The 22,696-nt window shown below is 37.5% G+C and overlaps 1 protein-coding gene across 2 annotated transcripts in view; it reads right to left on the bottom strand.

The window, feature by feature from the left end:
* The window catches only part of CENPF (centromere protein F), a 43,830-nt gene that overhangs the window by 1,215 nt on the left and 19,919 nt on the right, over positions 1 to 22,696 (bottom strand). The window contains exons 10-19 of one of the 2 annotated variants that reach the window (XM_027788531.2): positions 22,127 to 22,249; positions 18,316 to 18,451; positions 13,663 to 17,108; positions 9,794 to 12,091; positions 9,088 to 9,240; positions 7,822 to 7,998; positions 6,910 to 7,071; positions 5,055 to 5,241; positions 3,887 to 4,363; positions 1,743 to 1,936 (exon numbers count right to left, since the gene is read on the bottom strand). In XM_027788531.2, coding sequence (XP_027644332.2) covers positions 1,743 to 1,936; positions 3,887 to 4,363; positions 5,055 to 5,241; positions 6,910 to 7,071; positions 7,822 to 7,998; positions 9,088 to 9,240; positions 9,794 to 12,091; positions 13,663 to 17,108; positions 18,316 to 18,451; positions 22,127 to 22,249 — 7,353 coding nt within the window. The remainder of the gene's footprint in view (positions 1 to 1,742; positions 1,937 to 3,886; positions 4,364 to 5,054; positions 5,242 to 6,909; positions 7,072 to 7,821; positions 7,999 to 9,087; positions 9,241 to 9,793; positions 12,092 to 13,662; positions 17,109 to 18,315; positions 18,452 to 22,126; positions 22,250 to 22,696) is intronic. The other variant, XM_027788534.2, reaches the window with a different exon arrangement.

Here is a 22,696-nt window from a genome sequence, read left to right as displayed (position 1 = left end):
TGTACATCATCTCAAAATAAAACAAATATATATCCAGCAACGTCCAAGAGACAAGGCCACAAATTCCTAGAACTGATGACTTCTGCACATTTACACTCAGGGTGGGGGGTAGGGTGGGGAGAACAACCTGAAACCTTAATTTCTCCTATACAGATGAAGGTAAGGAGTAGCCTGTCCTTATACCTTGACAACACAAGCTTAGGCAAAGAGGAGGAAAAATTGGGAAAGCCCTCCCCAAGCTAAAAACAGTTTATTATGATTACTTGTCATTTGCTATAGCCTTGACCATAGTCAGTGAGAACCATGCTGGCAGGTGATTACTGTGCAACTGTCTGCGGGCAAGGCTTCCTATGTTTTTTGCACTACTGAGTTTCTTTACAAGCAACACCCTCCATTTGCTTCTAAACTTACAGGAAAACATACATAAAAGAGTGTAAATAAAATTTATTGGCATCACTTAATGGAACAGTAATAAAACACAGACCTCCAGGCAAGGCCTGTTAAGAAGCAGCAAGTTTTGGCAAGTAGGGTAATTAACCCTTGAAACAACATACACTAATTCAGTGGATTCGCTCTCACTTCACGATACAGATTTCCTGTTGCTATAGCTCTAAACAAACTACGGCTCTGATCTGACTCGCCTTCCTGTGGAGCTTTCTGGCCTCAAAACCTATACATTCACTGAGCTATGTGGCTCTTGCCTTTAACTTACTTGTGGTATCTTGCCAACATACTTGACTTGCTAACAGAAAATAACTGCATTAAACAAACAAACAACAAGTTGTACTCTTGCTTTATAGCTTCACTTTTGGCTGTGCAGGAAACTCCACCAATTGCCAAGAGAAGGCTTTTGTGTAACTTGGCAAACTGGAGCAATTCTTATCTACTAGCATATTTCTATGTAGCCCTCAGGTAAAGAAGTATCAATATATAATAACTATTCTCCTATTGCTCAGCTTGAGATAAAAAGGTTAAAAACTTGGGAGATTTCAGACAACAAAAGGTTTATTTCTGTCCTAAAGCTGGAACATTTTTCTATAATCTGCACAGCATTTGCATCAGCTTAGAAAGAACGCCTTATTCTGATGTACTGTGAAATATTCAGCAGCGTGTCGTATTACTGAAAACATTTGCAAAGTTAACAAACTTCAGTTACTACACTTTCTTTAATAAAAATCAGCTTTCAAAACCTAACTTGGTAGTATTTATTAGTTTAGATAGCCTTAAGATCTGGTCAGCACTAACATTAAAGTCTCGTTTCTTTACTGTTTACATGTTTAACAGCCTCTCAAATATCTGTAGTTACTGTACAGCGTTTCAAATCTGCAATTCCAAGAAAAGTTGTAAGCAGAAAACTTTAAGCCTCAACTCAGACTCCCAGAGTTTAATTCTTTTGCTGTTTGCTTTTTCTGAAACTTAAGAGACCACAGTATAAGGAATATCTGCTCTTTAATATCCACTACAAGAAACTGATAATACAGCTGTATTTAATTTACATTTCTCAATGGGTTTCCCTATGAAGTCGCAAATTATATCACATGACCAATATGCAGGCTGCTAGCATGGTCAAGACCTCTGTCATGTTTTACTGGTGCAGTATTTATGGTCTTATCTTCACTGTATTGCTGAGAAATGTAAAGACTGATGATATGTCCTCAAACATACGTGGCAAGACTGATACATCTAGTGAATGCATTAGTTTACCCCATGGCTTTCATACCCAGATACATTTTTTTAGCTACCTTTTGTAGTTTGCTGCCACCAGGTGTCGAACAGGAGTGTTCACCAAGATTATGTGGTACGCATTTTCGTTCATCTTGCGTAGGCAAAGGCAGTTTCTCATTCGGGGAAGCCGGATGGGGACTGCTTCTTAGATTCAGAGCGGTTCTACGTAAAATGTAAGGACTAACCTTTCCAGTGGGGATATCAGCAAACCCTGAAAAATAAGCAGCTTCTATTAAAAACAGCTAAATTATGCTGTCTCAAACAGATCTTCTCTTTCTTCACAACAGGGATAAAAATAGCTGATTAAAAAATATATAATTTGTTCTATTGAATAAAATGGATGAAAAAGATTGCTGAACAGATCTTGTGTATTCCAGAATTCATGTGCCAGCCCTGGAAGTTGTAGACAAGGTACAACAGTAATTCAGTAGCAATGTTTTTTACACAAGTGTTTGATCTTTACAGATACATTATCACCTGGCAAATAATTTCAGTCTGAAAATGTGCTGGTTTTACTATAATTCAATCAGAACATGATACCGTGACACCATATTTCATGTTTTTCTCTGCACAGAACTACAGTGTAATAGATTGTCTATTATCTCTCTACTTAGCCTAGTTACTGAGACATTAACTGGCACATATGTCCTCAGAACAGGTGTTTCCAGAAAAATAATAATACTGTTAAGAAAATGAAATGCAAGTAACTTCGCAATCCTGACTTCTGGGAGTGACTGCCAAAGCCGAGGCGATTCAGTGTATCTATCTTGTCCTTCAGTGATTGCAGTCGCATGTATTATAAAGGGGTACTTAACAGGTCGTTGAATGTACAACACATTTTTCAGGTTCTGATTTGCACTGTCTCCTCAGTTACTTTCTGCTACCACATACCCTTGCATGGAATATCAGGCTACCTAATCTCATCGCATTCACAGTAGAATGAAACTGAACTCTCATTAAGATGGTAATATATTTCTGCTATGGGCAAGAGAGTTTCAACTCAGGGAATTTTAATCCATTTAATGTATTGCCAATTAATACACTTTTAATCACTGCTTCTGGTATTGAAAGAAATAAAAGCACACAAATAAGCAAACACTTGGGGAAAACACCTCTGCTTGCCTCCAGACACATCTCCTCCCCAGTTACTGGTCTCTAGTCACCTCGCTGCATGCTACAGCTTTAGTGAGGTGATGGGAGCACAACTGATGGGGGTCAGATCCTGCTCCGTAACACAATTGCTCAGGCACGGAGGAATCAACTGGCTGTAGTCCCTCTGGGATCATACCTCGTCCTCACCCCCCCTTCGGCCTCCGCCCCAGCTTAGGCTACCACCACCCCCCTCAGCCTTGTCCTCCTCGGTATGATACTTGGCTTCAGCATTACTTCTGTCCCTCTAGCCCCAGCACTGTTTTTCCTTCACCTTTCACTACCCTTTCTTACTCACATTTTCACAGAGACACAGCAAACACCTCTGACTGGTTCCATTTTGGCACATGGTTTTGTCCTTTGAAGCAGCTGGTCCCAACCACGTCTGGCACCGGGCAGCCCTGACATCCTTCCTCAGAGTCCCCCTGCAGCCCTCACCACCGCCCACGTGCCAGTCAAACCCCACACAGCTATTAGCTGCCTCTTTCAGCTCGTAAGGAGTCCTACCGAAAGAACTGTGGGGCTGTGGAGGGAGCAAACATGACTCCGTCACAAAACAGTACTCTAGCGCTCCAGTCTTGTTGCCTTTAAGATTAGATTCATTCCACATCCATTCTCCTGTAAGTTTCAGTGAATAGGTCAAATAATGCTTTTAAGAAGACTGCCTCTAGTTATTGTCAGCAAAACTTTGTTGCCGTTACATATCGTATGCTTAGCCTCTAACACATGCATTACCATGAACCACAAAATCGTGGCTGCCAAAAGCATCTAACTCTTAGCAGAACGGTAGTTATTCAACCAACATAAATGTGCAACGCTGGTCTAATGCCACAGCTCCACAAACGCTAACTTGGCAGATCTTCCATTGACTACTTTCACCTTCCATTGTCACAAAAAACGTTTGGACAGTCACCTACTCACCCAGAGTAAAACTAATGCAGCAAAACAAAAGAGAAAACCACAAACCTGCTAGGCTTAGGGAATGTTTGCCTTTATAAAATGCTATAAATACCTTTTTTCACTACTTCTGGAAGCCCATCTGCCTCGTTGTCTGTGTTCTCCTGATCCAGCAGATTTCGACAGAGACCATCTTTCCTTTTTTTTTTAGATGAAGTCTCTGGCACAGGGGATCTTGGTTCTCCATTATCATTCCTTTTGTCTTCATATCTGTGCCTTTTACTTGAAAGCTTAGTAATACCTTCATCTGACCTCAGCTCTTCCACAGATTGATTGCTCACTGTTAATGAGTTAACAGAATTCAGCAAAGGAGTGCTGACAGCATCACTTGTCAGCCGTTTCAGCTGAGCATTCAGCAAATTGACTTGTGTTTTTAGCATCTCATTTTCTTCCTCTAGTTTATAATATTTAACAATTAGAGAGCAGTATTTCTCCAAGTTCTCATTTGCTTCTCTGGTTTTCACTTCCATAGATTCCTGTAATTCTTCCAGTTTAAACTTACTTTCTTCTCTAATGGTATTTGCATCAGCACCTTTCAGCAAAGCAAAACAGCATTATTCATATAACTGACATAAAATGCATATATAAGAATTTATAACGCAATGGTCACACATCTTTAATTATACATGTTCTCTAACCATGCAACTATTAAAAAAGTGGCAGTATTTATAACAAAATCAGTAATGTGTTAGACATAATAACATATTTGCTAAAACAAACATGCAAAATTTGAAAAAAATCATTGCCCAGTGGACGGGCAAACATTTTTCCTGTCATTTTGTAACTTCCGAACACTCAAGTTTGTATCCCTAACTTACTTCAAGTACCATTTACAATACAGTGCATCTCATGGAGTGAGCCAAAATATAAAGTATGAAGCATAATCAGAGGAGAAGGCTTGCTGGAAAATGAGAAAAGAACTTGTACACAAATTTTAGTTATTAATAAAAACACTCCCCTTCTCCCTTGAGACACTTTAACCACAAAATTGTAATATTTAAGACATAAATTAATAATCCAGTTGCCTCTGATACTTCAAGAGAAAGAGGATTAACTAGATTTTGAAAACATTTGACACATTTGCAGTTGTACTTTTTTATACTCAGCTAAGAACCGTGTTCTGTCTTAGAGCTGCATATGCAAATGGAAATTTTGGGGAAAAATAGTTTTACAAACAAATACACTGCTAAGAAAGCATTAAGATTGAATCTAGATCCAGTTACCTTCCTTCTTATGCTCAGACATAGTTAGATTTTTCTTCTTTAATAGTTCATCACGTTCAGCTAGTTGTTTCTGCAACATTTCCTTTTCCTGTTCCATCTGCTTAGAGGATTTCATCCACAGCTGCACTTGACTGTGGGCAAATTCATTTTCTTTCTTCAGTTGAACTATGATGTTAGTATTATCAGCCTACAAAATAAGAAATGTAGTTATTGCACCAGAAACATAATTCTTCCACTTAAACATTACAGTGTCAAATAGAAGCTTAACTGTTACACTATTTTAGCTGTAGAGAACGGTTGCAATGTATACTTGATTCTGTACAATCTCATTATTGCAGGTCCTTTACTGCAGGAAACATGAAAGTCCTCTTGCTAGATAGGTACATACAGGCAATTAACTCAGCAGAAAACAAGAATTTAAACACCAATAAGGAAGATTTACTGTCTTCTGAACATTCATAATTTGTTAGTATATCTGATTACTGATGTCAAGTCTGGCATCCTACCTATGAGAAAGCTGTATGAACTCCACAGCAGTTGTCCTTTTTTTCCACCTGTTAGCACTTCACTGACATGGCATAAGAAAGTGCTGCTTTTCAGGTAACAGATTTCAAACCAATACTCTAAATTTTAAAGCGCTCTCTCCCAGTCTAGGTCGTCTAAGTCTCCTTTATTCTTCTTTTCAACCCTAACACATCTTATTAGCACAGAGGCAAGATAACACAGGTCTGCTTTGCACTCTAAATTCCAGCTCAAAAATGCTACTTTGAGCAGCAGCAGATCATTCCTTTCTATGTACTTCCACTCTCCTGGGCTGCCTGCTCTTCTGGTCTGGTACCATCAACCTGTGTGCAAATACCATGCAGGGAGCACAGCTGGAAGCCTTGTACGCTACATTTACACTATCATGGGTACTATTTTCTGTCACTAGCACATATCCTATAGTACCATATCATTGGACTACTGGTATTAAACAAATTAACACCAGAGTGGGAGGCCCTTTGGAATAAAGAACTGTTGACCAAGATGAACATATTGCAATTCAGTGTTTACTTGCAAGTTAATTGAATTGACTGTGTTCCTTCAAGAGTGCACTCAGAGATATTCATTCCTGAAGTGAGAGTACAGAGTTGGAGCCAGTAATCAATAACAGACAGAAGTTAAACAAACAACAAAAAAACCCAACCAAAATAAAACCAACAAAGAAACCCCCCCAAAAAAAGTAGATGAGAAAAATTCAAGGGAAATTAATACAGAAATTCAGCTATATGACAGTTAAACTTCACTTGTGCTACTAGAAAGCAAACCAAGCACATTTAGAACTGTTCCCAGCTATCAGTTGTTCACAGTATGTGGAGCTCGTATTCTATCACCACTAAGAACAGTTCTGTCATAATTGTAATGAGAATTCAATATAAAGTGAAATTGATACTCTCAAGAACCACAAGCAACGCATTCAATCCTAATGCTCAGGACAAAACATGGTATTTTTTATCATCAAAGTAATTCACAAACAGAAAACAAGGGCACTGCAAAGTCTCTTTTGAGTGTATTCTAACTACATGGTAACCCAGTTGCAACATTCAGTGTAGACAATAGACAGCTGTGTTTAGTATCAGGTAAACCAACTCTAGGTGATCTCAGCCCTGGCATACCTAGCAGGATTTTTCTAAGGTAGATCTCAACAGTAACAATGTTTCCTCCATGCTCTATATACTCACTCATTAGTGAAACAAAGACTGTATCAAAGTCAAGCCAAACCTCTGGAGCACTGATTCCCAATGCTACATTTATTTTAGGACACAGTGCCTTGGGTCCCATATAATTGGCAATGCTTAAATATGTTTTACTTAACCTTAGTTTTTAGGAGTTCTCCTAAGGTTTGATTAGCCTCTTTAAGGGAATTATTTAGTTCTTCTTTGTTTGACTTCAAACGCTCAATTTCCATTTTTTGTGAGCTGATAAAGTGCTCCAGTGAATTCACCTTTTCTTGACAGACCTCAATTGCTATTTCATTCTAGAGAAAAAAAAACGTGCCTAATTACTATGATACTAAAGAGGATATTGACTTGTATTTTAAAGATGCATTTAAGAGCATATCACACACAGCCCATAGGAATTATACAGCAAATTTGCTTGGTATGTTTTGAGGAGTCTAAGACTGAAAGAGCAATTTGTCTCAAGTGTACATTTTGAATACCAGAATCATGCCTCTAAGAAGTCTGCCATTAGAATGCCCTTATATTTTACTATAACTTCCTCTTAAATTTACTTTTTATTCACAAGAATGTAAGTTATTAAGAAATAATTACAGTAAATTGTTTGCCTGTGTCCTACTGCCCTCAAGTACATATTCACTGACAAATATTTCTGCAGAAAAGACAATGGCCCCTTGTATACAGCATGGCTGACAAATGCATTTCCAACAAATTTGTCCTTATATCCTGAAGTGGTTAATCTTTCTTCCTCATTCCTAACAAATGAACCATTTACTGAACTAAAACATGCTGTTGTTTTCCCTTTTTCAAATGTATGGTCCCAGATAAATGATACAACACTTACTGAGTTCAGAGGCAAATTTACCTTTCACTGCTTGCTATGCAGAAAAAAAAGTAACACTTACCAAGTTCCAAGGTAAATATATAGAGAGTTTGGAAATATTGTTAGCAAAACCAATTTCTCTTGCAATATAATCAGCAAAATCTTGTAAGATACGTAGAATTTAATCAAAAACTTCCAGCATCATTTTTCCCATTTTCTAGTTTACCTTTTGGTTTGCTTCTGTCAGAGCATCCTGGTGGTCTTTCTCTGCTTGAAGTAGTCTGTCTTTGTATTCTGATATTTCTCTTTTCAGTTCACTTTCTTTTTCTTGTAGTTCTTTCTGGACCATTTCCAAACTCTTAGTCAGTTCATTTTTTTCTGACATAGTTAGATGCAGCTGAATCTGTAAACAGTAATAGCACATTCTTTGGTATTTAGAATTTTCTCAATGGAGAAACAATTGACCCATTAAACTATTTGACTTTACATCTGAAACGTCTTTGAATTTCCAAGAACTTGGTAAATAAGAAGTATTTAACAGTGGCTAAAGACACCATAATCACAAAATGGAATATCTGAACACAAGAGGCAGGACAGAAGACAATGGAGGGCCTCCTAAAAAAAACCAACCAAAAAGCGTTACAATCTGAGGGGTATGCTGAGTGCAAGTTTGCCAACACTTATACCCACCAGAACTGCCAAAATCAAAGCTCAACCCCTCCAAACATTGTTCCCTCTGAGAGTGACTTGACAGGTTAAGGGTCGCTTTCCGCACCCTCTTGAAGATGGCAAAACTTTCTAAGCACTTTCATTTTAATCCACTTTCATAACTGTACGGTTTGAACAGCTGGCCTGTATTTCCATACAGGATTTCTGAAAGCTGCAGAAATCTCTTTCCCCACTCAAAATCCTCAACACCACAACAGAAACAAGACCCTGGTTATAAAATTTTGTAAAAAATGAGTAGGTCAGAAGACCACTTCAGCTGGTTTAAACACATAATACTGCTCACAAATCAGACCCACAGTCATCTAGACAGTTAAAACAGCCTCTAAGAACTAAATACAAACATATTAAAAATAAAGACTTTAAAACTGTTTCTTCCTTGACTTTGTCCAGAAAGAACTTCAACACTACTGAAACACTGAAAGTAGTTTAGTTTTAAAATAAACTTGAGAAATGCTACATTTTTTATCTAACATCCTCAGCCTGATGATTGAATGCCTGCAGTAGAGAGAATTTCTTGGTACTGAAAGATGTCTAGACACCCACCAGGGGCCTTTATGCCAAGAAAACATAGTTTTGATAGAAGGAAGAGAGGGGAAAAAATTATTAACTAAATATTCTATCTCTGAAGAGAACATGACATTTTCGGAAATTTGGAAGCAAAAACCTCCAATAATGTACACTAGTACAGCTCCCTTGAGCAGCCTCCACATGTTTACTATATTTGAGCATCTGGCCCTGAAATACTACACATAGAGTAACTAACTTTGCTCTTTTCTGAATGTTCTTGAATAAGTTGTATTTCTTCAGCAAGCTTGTTTCTTTCTGTAGTAGATTCTTCCTGTAATTTGGAAATCTTCCGTTCAGTATCACTTAGCTTGACTTGCAGCTCAGTACAACTTTCAGTCAGTTCGTTTACCTGAAATTAAATTTTCCAGAATTATTTTTAATACATATGTCATGACCTCCAAAGACTATTCTTACATGCAAAAAACTGGTTTTACGATGGGTTATTTTATTCCCGTATCTAGTCTAACTCCAAGCAAGAGTCACAACAGGCTGATGCTGTTTTTACATGGCAAGTGTCCAATTGTGTCACTTTCTTCTGAGCTCCCAACATACTTATTCTTGATATAAAAACTCACTCACCCAATACTAATTTGTCCTTCCTCTTTCTTCTACAGGAAAGAGGAAACTGCCCTGCACTATTTGATTACTTAAACTTCTACACCTACTATCAAGCAACCTTTCCATTCATCCTACACAAAACAAGGTTGTGCTTTCCAGCTCTGTAACTTCAATACAAACTCAGGATTGCATGGAAAACATGATTTTATAAATAGGATGCTTACTGTAAAAGTCTGAGGTTAAAGTTATTTTAAGATATCATTTATTAAGGAAGTGATAAGCGCAGAGGACATTTTATCCTCACTCCTAAAAAGGGAACTGTACCCTGATGGAAATGGTATTACCTTTTTACATAAAGTGCTATTTTGAGAAAGTGTAGATTCCAACTCCTTCTCAAGGTCCTTATAAGACGCTTTTAGAACATTCAGGATATCTGGAAAGGTTTCATTATCAGAAAGATGTTGCTCCTTCAGCTTCAGCTCAGCAGTCAAATTCTGCAGCCTTTTTCTTTCCTGCTGCCAGCATTCATGCTCATGCTGCATGCGTGCCAGCTGTAAAGACAGCTTCTCTGTTTCTTTCACCTGCTTTTGAAGAGCACCATTTTCCTGCACCTTTTCATTGAGTTTTTGTTTACAATCCGTCAATTCTTGAAGAAGTACTTCCCTTGTTTGATCCAATTTGATATTTTCATTTTTTATTTCCTGACATTCCTGTAACAGTATTGTTTTATCTTGCTCAAGACAAGCTACTTGATTAATCAAGACCTTCTCTTTTGTTCTAGCATCTGCTTCCTCCTTGCAAGAAAACGCGAATTTCTCACTTATATCTTTGAGCTTAGATTTCAGCAGCACCACACTATTTTCAAACTCATCCTTGATTTGCATCTTTTCTTCCTCCTTTTCTTCTAACAGTTTTGCTGTAGTCAGTTTCAAAGACTCTAGCTCAAGGATTCTTTCTTGCTTTTCTTTTAAATCTTTAGCCAAACTCTCTTTTTCTGACATGAGAACATCAATTTGCAAGTTGAAACACTTCAGCTTTTCAGTCATCTCTTCCACCTCCAATTTTAATGTTTCTGCCTCTGCTTTAGCAGTCTCCAACTGAATAATTACATCTTCTAGATTTTTCTCTGACATCTCCAGTTCTCTTTCAAGCCTCTCTATTTTATCCTGAAGAAAGTCAGCTTTCCGTTCGCTCTCTTTCAGCTTTTCAGCAGTGTGGTGTTTTTTCTTCTCATCGGATTCAATTTTTACTTTCAGCTTCTCAATTCCACGTCGCAATTGGTCTACTTCTTTCTGTGCCGAGTTGAGTCTAGCAGCAAGTTCACTTTTTTCTGTTAACAAGCCTTCCAAAGATCTGGAAAGCTTTGAATTTTCCATTTCTGATGAACTTAATTTACTTTGCATCATTTCCAGCTCTCTTAAAATCAGCTCTTTCTCCTTCTTCAAATCTGCTGCTTCATTTTGGAGTTTCCCTTTTTCTAAGGCGAGAGACACGGCATCATTTTCCACACTTTGCAGCTTCTGCAGAAGATCATCTTTTTCATTTGATAATTGATTTACAGCAGATTTTGCAGTTTCCAGCAGATTTCTTTGTGTCCTCACTTCACCCTCTAACCTGTTAATGAATTCAGTAGAATCTACCTTAGCTGACTCTAGCTCTTTTAATTTCTCTTGTAGCTTCTGATACTTCTGATCCAGTTCTTTTTTATTTTCAGACAACATACTCAGTTCTTGGCCAATATGGTTTTTCTCAGCTGTGACTGAAACAAGGTGCTCTTGAAAGCCAGAAATAGTTTTCAGGTTGATTTCCCTCTCCCTTTCTAAATGCTGACATTTTGCCTGAAGCACCTCAATATCATGCTGTATGAACAAGGCATGGTTCTCAGTATTAACTTGCTCAGATTTTGGACTCCCCTGTTCATTTTCAGCTGCAAGAAATTGTTTATGACAATTTCTCTCAGTCAGTTCTACATCATTCAGTGTGTCATCTGCATTAGACAACCTAACTTTATGTATCTCCAGCTCAGACATTACATTCTCTGATTCGTTTTCTAATGAGACTACTCTAGGAGATAATTGCTGCTTATTGACAGAGACAGATTCCAGCTTTTCCTTTATGTCACAGTTTTCTTCCTCAACAGCTACAGTAGCCTCCTCCAGTTCTGCAAAATCTGGGCTCTTCAGAGTTAATTGTGGGTTCTGAAAATTCAGCTCTGAGTTTAATTGCTCAGTTTTCATTAGTAAATCCACATGTTTATCGCTTTCTTCTGCCTCATAGATCAGCTTCATATTTTCAGCAGTCTGTTGTTTTGCTGCCTCCTGCACAGCTTCAGTGATTATTTGATTTTCAAAGAAATCCCCTGCACTCAAAAGCATACTACCATTGGAAAATGGCAATGCAGTGGCATGGTCTGAAGGGCTGGCTATTTTTCCTGACATATTTTTACACTCATGTTCTCCAGAAATCTCAGTATAACCTTCCATTAATCTTGCTTCAGCAGTCTCAGTTACATTTTCACACACAGAGGTATCTCCTACAGCTTTTTTCTCAATGGGGATTAGTTTCGGTTTATTGCTTTTTAGTGCTGAGTTTTCAATAGGCATTTCCAATTGATAAGGAATATTGCTTTCTTGTTGAGTGTTCTGCAAGGGTTAAGAATCAATCCGTTAAAAAAAAGGAAAATAAGAAGTATATAAGAAAAAAACAAGGTGAGTTTAAAAAGTTTTCTTAAACTAGTAAAGCTCCTCCTCTTACGTGAAATAAATAGATAGCATCATTCTCTACTTCAGAATCTGCCTTCTCATGGAAAGGATTTACATTTATTTATAGACACATGCATCTTGGGCCAAAAGGTTTTCTAGATACTAAGTGAAATTTCAGCCACATTTACTGAAAGATTAAGTGCAAAGTTATCACCTCCGTATTGTGGGAAAATAGGTGTCTACATGACAAAGTGAAAAATTATTAGTATCACTAGTAGGGGAAAGGTTTACTGCACATCTTCTATTAGACATCAGAGAATCTTCAAGGGACACAAGTTCAAATCTTCAAACAATCCCTTTTCCAAATCACCACTCTCTGTCAGAGGCAGGCTTACATTTGGCACCACCTGATGCTCTCATTCAAAACAATAAAAATGAGTAACTTCAAAACCTGAGGACTCCAAAAAAGAACTGGGTCCGGAGGCAGCACCTGAATGATCTGCACTGAGCACTTCATCTTACAAAAGCTCCAGCTATCCGTGGTAAGGAACAGTACTTTCTTCAGTGACTATGTATCAGTGTGAATGCTTTATGTGTATTGCAAGCAATACATACTAGTAATATTTTCTTCTCTGCAAGGACCAGTTACTCAGTGTTGCCCAAAATCTAAGGCTTCAACATGCTCTGACAGAGAGCAGTGTTAAACCTTAATTTCTGAGTCTCCGTTGACTGGGCACTAGAGGCCACTTGCACAGGACTTAATGGTCAGAACTGGAACTGTCAGAAGTAGAAAATGCACCTGTTAGATTTATTCAAGGGAAGTTAGTCTAATACACTGTATGCAAGAATTAAACTGGGTTTCCTCCATTCTGAGTCAAGTTTTGATTCTGCCAATCCTTATAAGGAGCAGTAAAATCTAGATTACCGGTTGCAGGCCACCTACAGCACTGACAAAAAAAAAAAAAAAAAAAAAAAGAGCTGACTCCCAAATTTCTTATTCCCTTAGATATTTTGAAGGAATTCAGCAGAGCAGCTAATTTTCATTTCAACCTATCAGCTCATTCTGTTCTGATGATGATGATACTGGAAGGAATTAAGAGGTGTGGAAGCAGTCCCAGTTTGCTTGTCCCGTGAAGGGACAAGGGAAGCATGTGCATCTTTAACCAGCTGCATTAAATCAGAGATCTAAGCTTGCAGATACCGCAGTGCATGCACACCCACTAACAAAGCAGGATCCACCCTAACAGAAGGAAAAACCAGGAAAGTGGTGCAAAGTATTACACAACTTTAATAGACTAAAGTTGTTGGGTTTGTCATCATTTGTTATTTCTCATGATCCCTACGATACATAAACCAGAACAAGGTACAAATTATTTTCCTACTTTCTTTAAAGAACAGTACCATTTCTGTGGGACACAATTTTAAACATATTTAATTTCAAAATTTAAATTTGGCTTACCATAAACGAAAGGGTTGACATAAAACTGATTTGCATAGCAGCAATTACTTACATTTTCAGTGTCTGTGCAGAGCAGTGAATGAGAACTTAAATCAAGGACTTGTAGTTGGAGTCTTGCTGCTTCCAGCTCCAAAGACAGATTCTCAGTTTGTTTTTTTTCTGCTGCCAGTTTGCACTCCATCTCCACAGTCACATTATTCAATTTCTGCTGCCATTCTTCCTTGTCAAATAGATTTTGCTGTTTGAGATTATCTATTTCTTTTCTTTCAGAAAGGATAATTCGTTTCAGCTCTTCTATTTCCTCATTTTTCATATTCTCTTGAATGTGAAATTGGTCTTCCAGCACCTTGATGACCTTCTCATATGTCTGACACAGCAGCTGAAGTTCTTCAGGTGTTCTCTCTTTGTTAGATTTTCTAGGAGTAACACTCCTGGGCTCTCTAACAGAGTCCAGTTTGTGATCATTATGACAATTTTCAACCAAAACTTTTGTTGCACCTTCTGGAATTATTTCTGCAGAATTGTTCAGCCGATTCATTTCCTTTGTCCGTTTGCACGTACCACTGTTATAAGAATCAAGCACCTCACTCACATTCATAAGACAGAGGCTTTCAAAAAGATCTGAAGAAGAAATTGTGGACTTAGTTTCATCTAATTTGGACAGTGTGTCATTTTGGCTAGAAGATAGCAGCACTTTCAGAGAATCTAGATGAGCATTGCTCAGACTCGTCGACAACGCAGAATTTTCTGCCTTCAGTATTTCAATACAAGACCGTAGCTCAGATATCTTTGAGCTCATACTGCAGTGCTGTTCATATAACTTCATGTAGTCATCCTGGAAAGACGAAAGCTTCTCTCTTACTTCAGCAAAGTGTAGTTTAACTTCTTTGCTGGACAATTTTAAATCTTCATAGTCAGAACTGGGTTCAGTACTGCATTCTTTAAGTCTGAAGGACATTTCCTCATTATCAAAATACATTCTCAAATCGCTGTTATCACTTTCATCCATAAGTTCGTCAGGAAAAATACATTTACCCACTTGCAAAATTTTATCTGCATTCATTATGTTCTCTTTCTCTGTCACTTTATTAACACCTGTGATGCCATTGGGTTTTGAGTCTTTAAATCCAGAGGCTACTGCAATGTTCTCACTCTGCAACGCCTCACACATTTTCTCGAGCTTGCTCAGATTGTTTGTCACTACCTGCAAGGATGATGCCAGCAAGACTGAGGAATAACTTTCATCCATTCTTCTTTTGCCACAATTTGGGGAAACATTGTCATAATTATACTCCAATGAGTGGCCACCTTCATCTAATGCTGTAAGGAGAGAATCTGAAGTTTTCAATTCTTTAACAGTCAGCAGTTCTTGCTGCAGTCTTTCTTTCTCTCTCACACTTTTCTCAAGTTCTGCTTCCACACCTTTCAAAGCAGTCTCCAGTTGCATCACTTCTAACTTGTAGCTCTCTAGAGAGAGCTCTCTATCCTCAAAATCCATTTGAAGAAGCTCAAGTTTAACTTTGTATTTATTCAGCTCAGCATCTTTTTCTTCCATCGACTTCCTCAACTCTTCTGAATGGATTCTCTGTTCACAACTAACATCACACATTAGAGCTTCACTTTTTGTTTCTAGCTCCTTCCCCAACTGCTCCTTGTCATGAAATAGAATTCCACATTTCTCTTGCATTGTATTTTGTGTCACCCTGACATTTAACATTTCCTGTCTTAAACAGTCAAGCTCCATAGAGGGCGCATGTTGGATACTGGAAAATTCTGACTGCAGTTGCTGAAGTTCTTGAACCAAATCTTTTTTTATTTCTTCTGAGGCTATTAGTTTACATAAGATATCTTTGTTCTCACTAAACACCTGCTTCTCTTCTTCTAATTTTGCTTTCTTTTCCTCAGTTGTCTGCTCTCTCAGAATGCTTATCACATTTGCGTTTTCTTCTTCCACTGATTTATATTTTGCTTGCAAAACTTCAAGCTCTGTTTTGATTTCTTCAGTTTTTGATTCAAGACATTGTCTTTCCTCCTTGTGTCTTTCAGACATTTCAGAAATGATTTCTTCTCTTTCCTTTAAACTATCAGAAATACTTTTATTTGCTTCCAGTAAAGTTATTTGTTCTTGCTCTAAAGCTCTGCTTAAATCCTTAAGGGCTGCATTTTCTTCAGTAAGTTCCTCAATTTTTTTGCTATATGAGCAAATCATTGAAGACATGTCCTTCTTCTCTGAATCCCATGTTCCAGACATGAGCTTCAGCTCTCTTACTGAATCCTCAAGCAATTTATTATTGATCTTTAAATCCTGAAGCTCAGCTTGTTGGTTTTCTAATCGTTCATTCAGGGTTTGCAGTTGCATGTCCTTTTCCTCACAAATAGCTGAAGTTTTTTCAACTAATTTCTGACGTGCTGAAATATCTGCTTGCAAGTTACTAATATGCTGTTTAGTTTCTGCCACGAAGTTTTCATGCATCTGTTCTATGTTAAATAATCTTTCTTCTGTTTCACCCTTCATTTGCAGCAAGTCTTCATACTGCTGCTGCTGATTTGAATTCTGCTGCTTTTGAGCCAACAAGGAAATCTCAAGAGAAAAGATCTGATCTTGTAAAATGGCGAGATCCTTAGTTTCCCCTACTTCTGGAAGAGCTCTTGAGCATCCATGATCCTCAGCAATGGAGTTACTTGCTGCAAGTTGCATATTATCTAAAACAGTTTTATCCTGACCATTTTGTAAATTAACTTCTCCATCTTCTGTCACTTCTGAAGTATCTTTTGCTTTTACAAGACAACAGATTTTTTCATGTTCACCAAGCAGGTCATGGTAACATTGCTCCCTTTGCAGTCCTTCACTTGCTGCTACCTGTAACATTTCTTCTAATTCACCAACTTGGTTGGTAAGCTGGAATATTTTACAGGACATATTTTCTATCTCTTTACAGTACTTTTTATCAGAACGTTCCGCTTTCTGCTGAAGTTCATCAAAAGCCTTTTTTTGTTCTTCTAATTCTGCACTTTTACATTCCAGCATGTCTTTAAGTTCTCTGATCTCTGCGCTTTTCCTGTCACTTTCAGTTTCCATCATTCTGAGTTTCTCAGTATGCTCGTGATTTCTGATTTGCTGACTTCGAAGGGAACTCTCCAGGTCCTTAATATGAGCCAGCATACCTTCCTTTTCAGACTTAAATTTATTTATAAGATGATCATGTTCATTTTTCCACTGAGAAAAAGCAGCAGCCTCTTTTTGCAATTCTTCACATTCTGTTTGCTTGAATCCAAGCAGCCTCTGCAAAGCTTCTGATTCTGCCTCCATTTTACTTATTTTACAGTTTTGTTCTTTAATATAATTATCTTTTTCCTTGAGCAGGTCTCTGGTAGAATCTTGCTGCTTTTCCATGTCAGCTAAAGCAGTTTTCAGCTTCTCCATCAAAAAACAGCTCTCTTGCTCTTTCAGTTTCTCTTCCAGTAAGTTCAGCTCTGCTTCCTGAGCAGTATTCTTATCTATAAAAGAAAGCACCATCAAATTTTTGCCAGTCAATACTGGTAAATCTACCGCTAATTTTCTAAATTAAATATTACTGTTTATTTCTATTATTTTCATGTCCAAAGCATTACTCTCAAGTTATAACACTGGATAAAGGATTCTTTAGATCACCTTAGGCTATCAGACACTAGGTACTCATAGACATTGTCAACTTTCCACTCTGAAGGTTCATACAAGTCTGTACTCCAAGCTGGTCGGTCCTTACTTGTCAGGTGTAACTAACTGTTGCTTCCATGTCTCACTTCCACCAAATTTTTATATAAAAGTTGAGGGGGGTTCTGTTTGGTTGTTGGGTTGTTGTTTTTTTTTTTAAACAGGACAGGTGTCATTCCAGTAGGAGACCTTCTCGTGGGTCACTCATACTCCATTTCTGCCAAAGACTATCTAAGTCTATATAGTCATTTTCTATAATTGTCGTAATTGTTTCCTTGCCTTGATAGGAACAGACTAAGAATCACGAAGGATAAGTACGGGGCAGGCAGGGGGAAAAGCATTACATTCCACTAGCCGGCTGGTCAAGGCTGCTACTTTTCTGTATGATCAAATACAGAATCATCAGTTGAAAGGCAATGAAAAGTTTGGTCATCATTTTAAGGTGAACAGAATCAAATTCAAAAGCTTCATTTTGAAATCTTACATGAAGTTTGATGGATGCACAGAAACAAGGGGGATGCAGAGAGACAAGGGGGAATCTATCCTCTTTTTTTAGTCAGATCCAGCAGAACTACAAGGATTATTTCAACTCAATTCCTGAAAAACTGTGTTCTCAATTAGAAACAAACACTGAAAGTAAGACTCAACTGTGGTTACATAACATTTTCCTACCTTTTTTTTTTTCTTTTTTTTAAACTTTGTGAAACACATGAAAATACAAACCAGAAGTTTTCTGGTTTAAATAATTTTTTAAAAAGTTTAAAAATACTGCTACAAAATTCAGTTTGCTGATAAGTTCAGTAGAGTTTGATTAATTTTAAAATTGTGTATCTTCAGGAACTGTATATGGCCATAGATAAAAATTAATTTCCATTTAGGACAAACTCAATGTTGGATAAAAGCACAGTGGAAGCCTTTTTACTTAATTCACAATGAAACTTACAAGATTGCAGGAAACTTACATCACTAAACATGCAACAGGAGGTCCGCAAATTTAAATACATAACTTACTTTTCACCTCTTCTGCAAAATTCTGGCTCTGCTTTAAAGACTGCTTGATCGTATTTAGTTCTTCCTCAAGTTGGTGGAACTCTTTGCATTTTTTTTCAAGTTGACAGTCAAGAAGATTTTTCTCCCATTTCACTTCCTAAAACAAAACCAAGTAAGACCATATTTCATATGAATTGCCAAGAAGATGAAATAATTCATTTTATTTAAATCAAAAGAAAGATATTCCATTAGGTTCTATTAAGTCTTTGGGCAGCTATGGCCGGGGTCCTAAGCACCGCTTGGGAACATAATCTGAACTGTTCTTAACTAGCTGACAGCATCTGAGAGATGCTGCCAGTTAACCTCGTTAGCATGCCCCTTGTTTGCATAGAGCAAACAGCTCCACACAACCTGCCCCAAACAGATCGAGACAGGACAGAACATACCCTACAAAAGTCTGAGCTGGTGAAGTCAGGCTACTTTCCCAAAGCAACAAAGGAAACAAATCCCTGCAATGCCATCAAAAATAACAAGAAATGTATAGATCAGATTTCACCTATCATCTCATGCAGAGACAAGTTCTCGTTACACTGATCATCATCATCATGGCAATACTGGTCAATTTCATTTACAAGTGCTTACTGTTTCAGATGGTTGTTTTGCCATTAGAAGTATTTTCTTCCAAATACACTGAATTAAAAAAAAAAAACCACACAAACACAAACCAAAACACAAACAAAACTATGTAACTATGTTGCACACAGGAAGCTAAAATAAAAGTTCTTTTAAGGAAACTAATCCTTTTTTTCCAAACTCTTGTGATGCTGGACAACAGATGGCACGGAACTGGCATGGCCCAATTGGAAACAGGCCATCAATTATTCATCCATTTACTACTAGCAGATGGGCAGCAATTCACAAAAGCCAAGCTCAAGAAATGGAAAGGTCTGGATGAAAAAAATTAAAAGCTTGCTGGCATAGCAGGCTTGTTTTTGCAACAACATAAATAAATCACCCTCAGAACATGATTAAAATTGTCACTGTCACTAACAGTTACTTTCCCTTCTACTCCATAGCCTTCCCAACCCACTGTTTAAAAAAAGAAAAAAATCCGATCACATAAGTTCAATGAAGAAAGTTTTCTAGTAATCTTAACAATAATTTTTCAAAGGACAAGTGTCCAAACTTCTTGCATTCAAAGTACCATATGCAGACAAAATACACAAACTAAACAAGCCTGTTCATGAGAAGATCTAGGGTGATCTACAGGAAAAAAACCAAACAAGTTGAAGGCATTCAAATGGCTGAAAGGTCCAATTATTTTGATATGGTGCAAACGTTCCCATTAAGTACCACTCAGCAAAACCCAGGAATCCATAATTTAATGGACTAAGTATCTGAGATTGGAAAGTGTAAATGACTGGTTAAAGCTATAAACCAAAGAATCCATTTGGTTTCCATTTAGCTATCAGTTCGACTTGCACACTGTATTACTCAAGTTAGCCACTCAGCAAGTGTCCCTTGAAAAAACAAAAAGCAAGCTAAAGCAAACTTCAGGACCTATACACAGGTAGTACTTTTTATTCTGGAGAAACCCTTATAGGGCAGGCTTATGAGCAGTTTAGGGACTGACTGACCAGTTTTTCCAAGAATAATTGTGGGCTTGCATGCATCATCAAAATGTAGACCATACGCTAAGATGCCAGAACTGCTAAGCTATTGAGATATCACCATTGCAAAGCTCAGTAGTCCTTAGACGAAGCGTATCCTGTATGTCTTACACATTTGGAACACTAGTCTTATTATAAAGTAAGGACTAAAAACAGCAGTGGATTAACCAGTGGAAAACAACTATATTCTCCACTGGGTAGCTGTACCATTAGTGTAAGACCACAACAATTTCTCTTTAATAAAGGAAAAGAAATGCCAATCTCACTCTTTGTTTTCTTTCGCTATTAAAAAAAAAAATAATCTACTGTCAACAAAGCCTCCAAGACTTTGAAACAATTTGATGCAGTATTTTGCATTATATTTATCAATGACAGCGAGGAAGACAGGCCATACCCCAAGTTCTGCTAACATATACCACACTCCTCATGTGCGAATCTTAAGACAGAGAACTGTAGTGTTACTGATTTTTTCAGATATTACAACCTCCCCCAGATTAAGCTTCTTTATAAATTGGTCATGTTCTAATACAATATGACTGCCACCAGCTGTTCAGTTGTCTGACCAAGGCAAACAAATATGAAGAATATAATCTGCCTACAGTTACAGCCTAGTAAAATGCATACAACACTGGTAGATAAAACAAAGCACACCCAAGAATTCGCAGAAAAAAAGTATTTCTACATATTAGATGTTCTCTGACAATGGGATCTCAAGAAACTGTATAAAATCTAACCTTAATCCATAATTTCAAAGCCAGAAGAGGCACCAGCACACAAGATCTGATTAAAACAATTTTAATTTTGTCTAAAAATATGAATGATTACATTAAAAATGCACAGTAGGTTGATGGAGGCTTTCCTCCTCTGGGATACATTGGAAGAACAAGTTATCTGGATTAGCTTACCACTGGAAGGCACCAGTTACAGTTAGTTACTAAATAGGTTTCAAGGACCACTATCTGGCATCAAGGCCAAGTGGCATAGAACAGCCCATATCTGTACCACTAGTCTTCCGTCTTCCAAAACAGGTGGCTCTAACCAAACTGCTTGCTGGGAATGGTCCCAGGCTCATATGAACTCCCAAACTGTGTCTGGGAATAGTATTGAAGAGTGCTAGTCAGCTGGGCCAAAGCCACGTAAAGTGCTGTTCTAACAATTAACAGTATAAACAGTCACATTCCAACAGCTGGGAATGTTCCCAGACATTGTAATCTACCAGCATGAATGCACCTAAAGTTTCACAATATATTAAAAGCTGTACCATCCTTTGTGCTGATCTGAACAAAGAACACTATTTCAATTTAAATTTATTCATAGAATTTTGACTGGAAAATTTTTGATAAAAATAATGCCACATTATTTTTATGTCTTCTCATTACAACAGGCAACAAGCAAAACAAGTGTTTAAATAAAAGTGACATGGATTACGGAGGTATTGAGCTCCTTTTTTACTTCTGTTTCTCCAAATAAAGGATAAAATTTGCATTGAGAGCTCTCTAGTAGCACAGTGGAAACAATTTTCAAGTGTAGCCACTAAAATTGCCACCGAAGCAAAATGAAAAAATAACTGAAAAGACAAAGGAGATATTACAGTTAAGTTTTCTGCATGTGTGAATATGAGCTAGTATGGCAGCATCCAAAGACTTCTCTGAATTTATCTTCATGTGGGAGAAGTTTTTACAGCAATGTATATATGTTGGACTGTGTTTCTTCAAAGAAAAATGCATTTTTTTTAAGAGGATACAGCATTGTACAAAATCATTGATTTTGGCACTGTGCCAGTAGTCAGTGATTCTAGAATTTACTTTTAAAATCAGACAAGCATTGATACATTTTTATTTCAGGACCAAAAGCAAGAATCTCTTGAAACAAAAAGCTATCTTTGATAAAAGATAAATCCAGCATGAACTAGAACCCTATCAGCAGCATTACAGCAGTGAACCCTAACTGCACAAACAATTCCACGAATTGCATTAACCTACGTGACATTACTGAAGACCTCATTTTGTTACAACTAAGATACAGCATTAAGATAATTCATAAGTGTTCAACAATTGCTTATGGGAAAATCCACTATTTGAGCAAGTGCTCGACAGTACTAGTGTTTACACATTGCCAATTTATGCTATCAATTCTGTCAACTACTCCTCTGCATTTGATACCTCAAAGCTTCTTGTCAAATCAGTTTCCTTCACCCGAGCCACTAATACAGCCTGCTCCGCTTCACGCAGCTTCTGGGTGAGATCACTGGTATCACGTTCCAAGCGTTGTTTCACTGCCATTACCTGTAAGAAGGTTGAAAATCAATGCTGTATTCATAGGCATACATAACTTTTTTTTTTTAAACTCCCATTCTTGAACTCCAACATTCTACTACAAAATAAAACTACATTATTTTATCCCACCATAAACCTAAGGTTTCTTGACTGTGGTTTAGAAAATAGCTGCTTATTGCCTTTCCACTCCTTTGTCTCTAGCCAGAAAGATGGTATGTCTCTAAAATACATGTATTTTTAGACTGTCTGAAATTGGATTAATACATCCAAATCGCAGTTACATCACCACAATGGTACCTGTACGATACAAATAAGATTGGGAATGGAATAGCCTTTTTGCTAAGATATGAGAATCAGAAAGTTAGGATCATAACTACGCTTACTGCTCCATTGACACAGATTTTATAGAAACTGAACAGGTTTTAGCTCTTTGAAATTAGTCATATTGCTCCAGAT

This window comes from Falco peregrinus, chromosome 11 (genome assembly GCF_023634155.1).
Source record: "Falco peregrinus isolate bFalPer1 chromosome 11, bFalPer1.pri, whole genome shotgun sequence".
In the NCBI taxonomy this organism is placed as follows: domain Eukaryota; kingdom Metazoa; phylum Chordata; class Aves; order Falconiformes; family Falconidae; genus Falco; species Falco peregrinus.
Note: the sequence above shows the minus strand (reverse complement) of the source record. Positions and strands in the feature narration are given on the sequence as shown.